Source organism: Carcharodon carcharias, chromosome 19 (assembly GCF_017639515.1).
Source record: "Carcharodon carcharias isolate sCarCar2 chromosome 19, sCarCar2.pri, whole genome shotgun sequence".
Classification (NCBI taxonomy): domain Eukaryota; kingdom Metazoa; phylum Chordata; class Chondrichthyes; order Lamniformes; family Lamnidae; genus Carcharodon; species Carcharodon carcharias.
The window spans coordinates 110,973,070-110,982,627 of record NC_054485.1 but is presented as its reverse complement, the minus strand read 5'-3'; the positions used below and the strand labels follow the sequence as shown (position 1 = coordinate 110,982,627).

Genomic DNA, 9,558 nt, shown 5'->3' with positions numbered 1-9,558 from the left:
AGAGAAAGGGCGAGTGTGAGAGAGCGAGGGCGAGTGTGAGAGAGCGAGGGCGAGTGTGAGAGAGCGAGGGTGAGTGTGAGTGTGTGAGGGCGAGTGTGAGAGAGCGAGGGCGAGTGTGAGTGTAACTTCCCGAATTGTGTCAGGGGCCAGAACATCGGAGCAGAAAATCCAGGCCTAAGCAGGAAGAGCAGGGTGATCCCTCCCAGGCCAGGGCATTACAACATCCGGCGCCTGTAACTCAGTGAAAGAGCAGGAACCTGCGCGTGAGCAGGGCAGGGGAGCAGATGCTGCTCTTATCTTAACGTAACCCACAATCCAACAACCCGAACTTCCCCAACCCCAAATCAGAATTCAGCTCGCATCCTGCGACCAGGCACACAGCCTCACGATGACCAGGGGTCGCAGGAAGAGGTCTGGATAAATTCCATGTGAGGCTCCTTCCATTTATCAGTCAGATCATCTTCTCAAAGTTCTCGATACCTGCTTCCACCTTCTGCAATTCCGTCTCAATTTGCTTCAACTGTGAAACAAACCAGCAAATACAAATGAAAAGCAGGAAACCTTTTTACCCAGGGAACAGTGGAAATCTGGCTCAGGCTACCACACAGGGGTGGAGTGAGCCAACCAGCACAACTGCATTCAAGGGGAACTTAGGAAGAGGAAGAGGCCATTCAGCCCCTCGAGCCTGTTCCTCCATTCAATAGGATCATGGCTGATCTGTGACCCAAAGGCACGGACCCACCTTCGCCCCATATCCCTCAATACCTTAAGTTAACAGAAATCCATCAATCTCAGATTTAGATTCACAAGGATGGTTCCATGGACGAGGAACTTCAGTTACGAGCATAGCTTGGAGAAGTTGGGACTATTTTCCTTGGAGAAGAGAAGGCTGAGAGGAGATTTGATAGAGATGCTCAAAATCATGAGAGGTCTGGACAGAGTAGATGGGGAGAAACTGCTCCCACTCATGAAAGGATCGAGAATGAGGGGGCACAGATTTAAAGTGCTTGGCAAAAGACACAATAGTGACATGAGGAAAAACTTATTCACGCAGCGCATAGTTAGGATCTGGAATGCACTGTCTGAGGGTGTGGTGGAGACAGGGTCAATCGAGTGCTTAGGATCTGGAATGCACTGTCCGAGAGCGTGGTGGAGACAGGGTCAATCGAGTGCTTAGGATCTGGAATGCACTGTCTGAGAGTGTGGTGGAGACAGGGTCAATCGAGTGGTTAGGGTCTGGAATGCACTGTCTGAGAGTGTGGGGGAGACAGGGTCAATCAAGTGGTTAGGATCTGGAATGCATTGTCTGAGAGTGTGGTAGAGACAGGATCAATTGAGTGGTTAGGGTCTGGAATGCACTGTCTGATAGTGTGGTGGAGACTGGATCAATCAAGTGGTTAGGATCTGGAATGCACTGTCTGAGAGTGTGGTGGAGACAGGGTCAATCGAGTGCTTAGGATCTGGAATGCACTGTCTGAGAGTGTGGTGGAGACAGGGTCAATCGAGTGGTTAGGGTCTGGAATGCACTGTCTGAGAGTGTGGGGGAGACAGGGTCAATCAAGTGGTTAGGATCTGGAATGCACTGTCTGAGAGTGTGGTAGAGACAGGATCAATTGAGTGGTTAGGGTCTGGAATGCACTGTCTGATAGTGTGGTGGAGACTGGATCAATCGAGTGGCTAGGATCTGGAATGCACTGTCTGAGGGTGTGGTGGAGACAGGTTCAATCGAGTGGTTAGGATCTGGAATGCACTGCCTGAGAGTGTAGTGGAGACAAGTTAGGATCTGGAATGCACTGCCTTAGGGTGTGGTGGAGACAGATTCAATCGAGTGGTTAGGATCTGGAATGCACTGTCTGAGAGTGTGGTGGAGACAGGGTCAATTGAGTGATTAGGATCTGGAATGCACTGCCTGAGAGTATGGTGGAAACCAGGTCAAACGAGTGGTTAGGATATTGAATGCACTGCCTGAGAGTATGGTGGAGACAGGGTCAATCGAGTGGTTAGGATCTGGAATGCACTGTCTGAGGATGTGGTGGAGACAGGGTCAATCGAATGGTTAGGATCTGGAATGCACTGTCTGAGAGTGTGGTGGAGACAGGGTCAATCGAGTGGTTAGGGTCTGGAATGCACTGTCTGAGAGTATGGTGGAGACAGGGTCAATCGAGTGGTTAGGATCTGGAATGCACTGTCTGAGAGTGTGGTGGAGACAGGGTCAATCAAGTGGTTAGGGTCTGGAATGCACTGTCTGAGAGTGTGGTGGAGACAGGGTCGATCGAGTGGTTAGGGTCTGGAATGCACTGTCTGAGAGTGTGGTGGAGACAGGGTTAATCGAGTGGTTAGGGTCTGGAATGCACTGTCTGAGAGTGTGGTGGAGACAGGGTCAATCGAGTGGTTAGGGTCTGGAATGCACTGTCTGAGAGTGTGGTGGAGACAGGGCCAATCGAGTGGTTAGGATTTGGAATGCACTGTCTGAGAGTGTGGTGGAGACAGGGTCAATCGAGTGGTTAGGATCTGGAATGCACTGTTTGAGAGTGTGGTGGAGACAGGGTCAATCGAGTGGTTAGGGTCTGGAATGCACTGTCTGAGAGTGTGGTGGAGACAGGGTCAATCGAAGTATTCAAAAGGGAATGAGACTGTTATCTGAAAAGGAAGAACATGCAGGGTTACAGGGAGAAGGTGGGAGAACAGCACTGTAGGAATTGCTCAATTGGAGAGCCAATGCAAACACAATGGGCTGATTGGCCTCTTTCTGTGCTATAAAAACTCTGTGAATCTGTTATAAGTATCCAATGGCTCAGCGTCAACTGCTGTTTGTTGAAGAGAATTCCAAATATCTACCAGCCTTTATGTGTAGAAATGTTTCCTGAATTCACTCCTGAAAGGTTTTGCTTTAATATTTAGGCCGTGCCTCCCTAACCCAGTGGAAATAATTCTCCTCTGTCTACTTTATCTGTTTGAAAACATCAAGCCAACCAGCCTTTAACCTTCTACCTTCCAGAGAATATAATTCTAGATACTCTTCTCAAGCTTGAAGCACACGAGGGAGAAAGGAATAGAACGATACGTTGACGGGATCAGATGAGAAAGAGTGGATGGAGTCTTGTGTGGAAGCACAAGGAGCAGCATGGACCAGTCGGGCTGAATGGCCTGTTTCTTGGCTGTAAATATTGTAAGAGCCACAACTCGTGTGACTGCGGGAACTGGCTTGCATCTTACGGTTTTACGATTCTGCCAACAGCCTACTTCTGTCCCTTTCCCTTGCCTCAGTATGAAGTTCAGGGACAGCAAACACGTGCAGGCGGACAATGGCAGCTAGAACACGGTGGGCACCAACCCCTCTCCTCCGAGTCCGAAGGTCATGGGTTCAAGACCCACGCCAGAGACCTCAAGCACAAAAGTCTCAGCTTTCACATGCTGAGGGAGGGCTGCACTGTCCGAGGCGTTGTCTGTCAGATGAGATGTTAAACCGAGGGCCCACCCCCCACACCCCTGTCTGCCCGCACGGGCGGAGGTAAATGACCCTGCGGCCACTATTTTGAAGAAGAGCCGGGGAGTTCTCCCCAGGGCACTAGGTCAACATCTGTCCCTCGACCAACAGCATTAACCCAGATGGCCCTATCATTCTCACATGAATGTTTAAACAAGTGAGCTCAGGAAGTGGTTTCAGCAGAGAGGGCAGGGGGCACTTGGTAATGGGGGCAAAACCTGAATGCTGGTCCTCGTCCCAGCACAGCACACAGGGAGGCCACTCAGCCCATTGCGTCTGTGCCGGCCTCTTTTGAAGAGCAATCCAGGTGGTCCCACTACCCTGCTTTTTCCCTGTACCGCTGCAATTATTTATCCAATTCCCTGTTGAGGGTGACGAATGAACCTATTTCCACCAGCCTATCGGGCGATGCTTTCCAAATCCTAACCACTCATTCCCTAAAAATAAATTCCCTTCATTCTTTTGCGAATCACCTTAAATCTGTGCCCTCTGGTTCACAGCCCTTCAGCCAGTGGGAATGGTTTCTCTCGATCGACTCCAATCAGACCCCTCGTGGTTTTGAACACTTCTATCGAACCTCCTCGCAAGCTTCTCTTCTCTAAGCAGAACAGCCCCAGCTCCTCCAGTCTAACCACATAACTGAAGTTCCTCATCCCTGGAACCATTATGATGAATCGTTTCTGCAATGTCTCTCTCTAAAGCCCCCACATCCTTCCTAAAGTGTGCTGCCCAGAATCGGACGGAATCCTCCAGCTGAGGCCGATCCCTCCCAACCTTTCAATAAAGTTTTGTCGTGGGTGCAGTGGCTCCTGCTGGAGAGATGGCAAAGACTGCTGTCTGGATCCTGCCCGTCCGCCCATCCCAGTAGAGCCTTCTGGAGCCTAGGGGAGGGTATGGTGTTCTCAAACGACCCTCTCCCACTACCCATCCCAGCCCCACCGGGAATCCTGCCCTCGAAAAGGAGGGGCAGGACTGACACAAGTAGGAATCAGGGTCTTGTATCAAGGAAAAGAACAATGTCTCTATGACTCAGGGCAGGTACAGCACGGGGTTAGATAGCAAAGCTCCCTCTACACTGTCCCCATCAAACACTCCCAGGACAGGTACAGCACGGGGTTAGATACAGAGTAAAGCTCCCTCTACACTGTCCCCATCAAACACTCCCAGGACAGGTACAGCACGGGGTTAGATACAGAGTAAAGCTCCCTCTACACTGTCCCCATCAAACACTCCCCTGGACAGGTACAGCATGGGGTTAGATACAGAGTAAAGCTCCCTCTACACCGTCCCCATCAAACACTCCCAGGACAGGTACAGCACGGGATTAGATACAGAGTAAATCTCCCTCTACACCGTCCCCATCAAACACACCCAGGACAGGTACAGCATGGGGTTAGATACAGAGTAAAGCTCCCTCTACACTGTCCCCATCAAACACTCCCAGGACAGGTACAGCACGGGATTAGATACAGAGTAAATCTCCCTCTACACCGTCCCCATCAAACACTCCCAGGACAGGTACAGCACGGGGTTAGATACAGAGTAAAGTTTCCTCTACACCGTCCCCATCAAACACTCCCAGGACAGGTACAGCACGGGGTTAGATACAGAGTAAATCTCCCTCTACAATGTCCCCATCAAACACTCCCAGGACAGGTACAGCACGGGGTTAGATACAGAGTAAAGCTCCCTCTACACTGTCCCCATCAAACACTCCCAGGACAGGTACAGCACGGGGTTAGAGACAGAGTAAAGCTCCCTCTACACTGTCCCCATCAAACACTCACAGGGCTGGTACAGCACAGGGTTAGATACAGAGTAAATCTCCCTCTACACCGTCCCCATCAAACACTCCCAGGGCTGGTACAGCACGGGGTTAGATACAGGGTAAATCTCCCTCTACACTGTCCCCATCAAACACTCCCAGGACAGGTACAGCACGGGGTTAGATACAGAGTAAATCTCCCTCTACACCGTCCCCATCAAACACTCCCAGGACAGGTACAGCACGGGGTTAGATACAGAGTAAAGCTCCCTCTACACTGTCCCAATCAAACACTCTCAGGACAGGTACAGCACGGGGTTAGATACAGAGTAAAGCTCCCTCTACACTGTCCCCATCAAACACTCCCAGGACAGGTACAGCACAAGGTTAGAATATAGTTGTTATGACACTGCAGAAAACCAGCCAGTCCGGCAGTGACCAGACCGACACTCCCTTGCTGTAGTCAGCCATCCTGCGACCTCTGAGCTGCTCATCAACTGAGCCTCCAGTTTCGGGGCTGCTTTTAACGTAAGGGCCCTTCCCCCGCCCTGTACCCAATGAACGAGATGAAGTCTGGGGCAGACCCATTTCACATAGGAGTCTTCCAACCAATATCCAAGAGCAGACCCCCCTTACCCCCTCCCCCGGCGTGTTGCTTCAGTCCCCTTACCTTCTCCGCATCCATCTCCTGGATTTTCTGAGGCACTTTGGTCCTGTAGTCAGATTTGGAGATTTTCTCCCTGAGCTTTGTGATCTGTTTCTGAACATCTCCCTGTTTGCTCCTGAGCTTTGTAACTTCCTTTTCAGCATCGATCAGCCCCTTTTTAATAATAAACAGCGATTGGACCATTAAGCTCGGACATGTCATCGTTGCACGACTACCAGAAAGCCCAGAGCCGGGGCAATTTGTTGGGGAGCCGGGCGGGGTGCTTGGGGTGAGCGTGAGGGATCGCGGTGGGGGGGGGGCCGGGGAAGACGCAGGGAGTGCAGGGGGGAGCGGCTTGGGGAGAAGGTGGGGGCAGCCAGTCCCCCCCGAAGCCTCAGCCTTGGCTCTGCAGGCAGTACTCTCGAGTTCGGAGTCAGAAGGTGGAGGGTTCTAACCCCCGCTCCAGAGACCTGAGGAGGAAGTCCAGGCCGACACACATTAGGAGTGGGCCACAAATGTGATGTCCACGTTCCTGGAAAGTATATCAACTTTAAAACAAAAATCTGGTAAAAGAATCTTTGCAACCAAGAGATTTGACGCGGAAAGAAATGTAAAAGTGTCAGCCTGGCCGGTGGGCGATTGTAAGCCTGCTCTCCAGCTGAGGGGGGGTTACATAAGTATATGAAGTATTTATCTAACTCTCTGGAAGTTCCCCTCCAAGTCACTCCCCATCCTGACTTGGAAATATATCACCATTCCTTCACTGTCGCTGGGTCAAAATCCTGGAGCTCCCTCCCTAACAGCACTGTGGGTGTACCTACACCACACAGACAAAATCCTGGAACTCCCTCCCTAACAGCACTGTGGGTGTACCTACACCACACAGACAAAATCCTGGAACTCCCTCCCTAACAGCACTGTGGGTGTACCTACACCGCATGGATAAAATCCTGGAACTCTCTCCCTAACAGCACTGTGGGTGTACCTACACCGCATGGACAAAATCCTGGAACTCCCTCCCTAACAGCACTGTGGGTGTACCTACACCACATGGACAAAATCCTGGAACTCTCTCCCTAACAGCACTGTGGGTGTACCTACACCACATGGACAAAATCCTGGAACTCCCTCCCTAACAGCACTGTGGGTGTACCTACACCACACGGACAAAATCCTGGAACTCCCTCCCTAACAGCACTGTGGGTGTACCTACACCACACGGACAAAATCCTGGAACTCCCTCCCTAACAGCACTGTGGGTGTACCTACACCACACGGACAAAATCCTGGAACTCCCTCCCTAACAGCACTGTGGGTGTACCTATACCACATGGACAAAATCCTGGAACTCCCTCCCTAACAGCACTGTGGGTGTACCTACACCACATGGACAAAATCCTGGAACTCCATCCCTAACAGCACTGTGGGTGTACCTACACCACACGGACAAAATCCTGGAACTCCCTCCCTAACAGCACTGTGGGTGTACCTACACCACATGGACAAAATCCTGGAACTCTCTCCCTAACAGCACTGTGGGTGTACCTACACCACACGGACAAAATCCTGGAACTCCCTCCCTAACAGCACTGTGGGTGTACCTACACCACATGAGCTGCAGCGGTTCAAGAAGGCAGCTCACCACCACCTTCTCAAGGGGCAATTAGGGTTGGGTAATAAATGCTGGGCCCAGCCAGCGATGTCCACATCCCATGAATGAATAAAAATAAAACTCAAGGGGGGCAGGATTGAAGGATACACTCAAGGGGGGCAAGAGTGAAGGATACACTCAAGGGGGGCAGGATTGAAGGATACACTCAAGGAGGGCAGGATTGAAGGATACACTCAAGGGGGGCAGGATTGAAGGATACACTCAAGGGGGGCAAGAGTGAAGGATACACTCAAGGGGGGCAGGATTGAAGGATACACTCAAGGGGGGCAAGAGTGAAGGATACACTCAAGGGGGGCAGGATTGAAGGATACACTCAAGGGGGGCAGGATTGAAGGATACACTCAAGGGGGGCAAGAGTGAAGGATACACTCAAGGGGGGCAGGATTGAAGGATACACTCAAGGGGGGCAGGATTGAAGGATACACTCAAGGGGGGCAAGAGTGAAGGATACACTCAAGGGGGGCAGGATTGAAGGATACACTCAAGGGGGGCAGGATTGAAGGATACACTCAAGGGGGGCAGGAGTGAAGGATACACTCAAGGGGGGCAGGATTGAAGGATACACTCAAGGGGGGCAGGATTGAAGGATACACTCAAGGGGGGCAGGATTGAAGGATACACTCAAGGGGTGAAAAGATTTCAATACGCAGTAAGATTGTGGCAAGACATAGAACTAACACAGCGCCCATTCCCATCAAGTTTGCACAGGAAGGTTCCATTAAAGTGCCCCTCCTCCACCCGCAAAAAAAAATCACACAGAATATCAACAGATTACTTCTAAATCTGAACAACTCCTTTTAAAACGGACAGCCGAGGCAGCGAGGGAGAGCGAGCAGTTGGCGGGCGTGTGAGTGGGGGGGCAGAGATACGGGACCCGGCCAGTCAGCAGCCAGCGCTAACTGTCCCCCCCCACCGCCACCACCCCCCCGCCCCCGCCACCGCACTTACCTTCAGCATTAGATGGACGGTGCATCGGTCGGAAGCGATAGCCAAGGCACAGCCGGCTGGGCACTCTTCATGCACCAGAGCGGTCACCGACTTGGAGGAGGACAGGGTCTGGATGTAGGAGGAGAACAGGCTCACCAGGGCAGCTGTACTCTCGTCCGAGCACGTCAGGTAACCTGCGGACGAAGGTGAGAGGAAGCAGGAGGTCAAACAGCCGCGGATCTCGGGAAGACGAGGAATTTAACGGGAATGGCTAAAGGAAGCAGCAGCAGCAGCATTGAGGCTGAACCCGTCGCAGCTTCAGGATGTCACAAACGAAAACCGCTCCACGTGGAGTGTCTTATCAACTGTTGGAACGAGAGCAATGCAGCAGCCAATTTGTGCACAGCAAGATCCCACCAACAACAACGATAGTCACTCATGAATACAATAGGGGATTCAGCAGAAACCTCTCTGCTCAGGGAGTGGTTAGAATGCAGAACTCGCCACCACAGGGAGTAACTGAGGCAATTAAAATGGGTGCAGTTAAAGGGGGCAAGAGTGATTTGCTTTTTTTCTTTATTCTTTCATGGGGGTGTGGGTGTAGCTGTCGAGGTCAGCATTTGTTACCCGCCCCTAATTGCCCTTGAACTGACTTGTCTTACATTTCAGAGGGCAGTTAAGATTCAACCACATTGCCAGGAGAATGTACCAGGGAACTATTGTCCCCCATGCTTTGGTTTGGGGTTAGTTGACCGGGATTGGAGTCAATGCATGGGAAGTCCTTGCTGCTGACCGGAGAGCCTGGAGACAAGCAGTCAGGGAGGATGTGGAAAAAGCAGAGGACAAAAGATGGTGGTAAAGAGACAAAACATCAGTCCACCTCAGGCTAGCGCCATTCATCTGTAGAGCCGAAGGAGGGACTGCCACTCATGTATCGGCCTCTACAGCCGCAGCAGGTAATATCTGATCCAGAAGCAACATAAAGCACTTGTAAAGAGAGACTGCTGGGACATGAGGCCAGCTGCTAGGAGGCAGACATGTATAATGCTGCATTCTGTAAA

At 51.5% G+C, this 9,558-nt stretch overlaps 1 protein-coding gene across 1 annotated transcript in view; it reads right to left on the bottom strand.

Moving 5' to 3' along the window:
* Nucleotides 1–9,558, bottom strand: part of vars1 (valyl-tRNA synthetase 1) — an 86,391-nt gene continuing 76,833 nt past the window's right edge. Inside the window, exons 29-31 of the mRNA XM_041212459.1 lie at nucleotides 8,519–8,691; nucleotides 5,923–6,072; nucleotides 1–520 (exon numbers count right to left, since the gene is read on the bottom strand). Of these exons, the coding sequence (XP_041068393.1) occupies nucleotides 452–520; nucleotides 5,923–6,072; nucleotides 8,519–8,691 (392 nt within the window). The 3' untranslated portion in view covers nucleotides 1–451. The remainder of the gene's footprint in view (nucleotides 521–5,922; nucleotides 6,073–8,518; nucleotides 8,692–9,558) is intronic.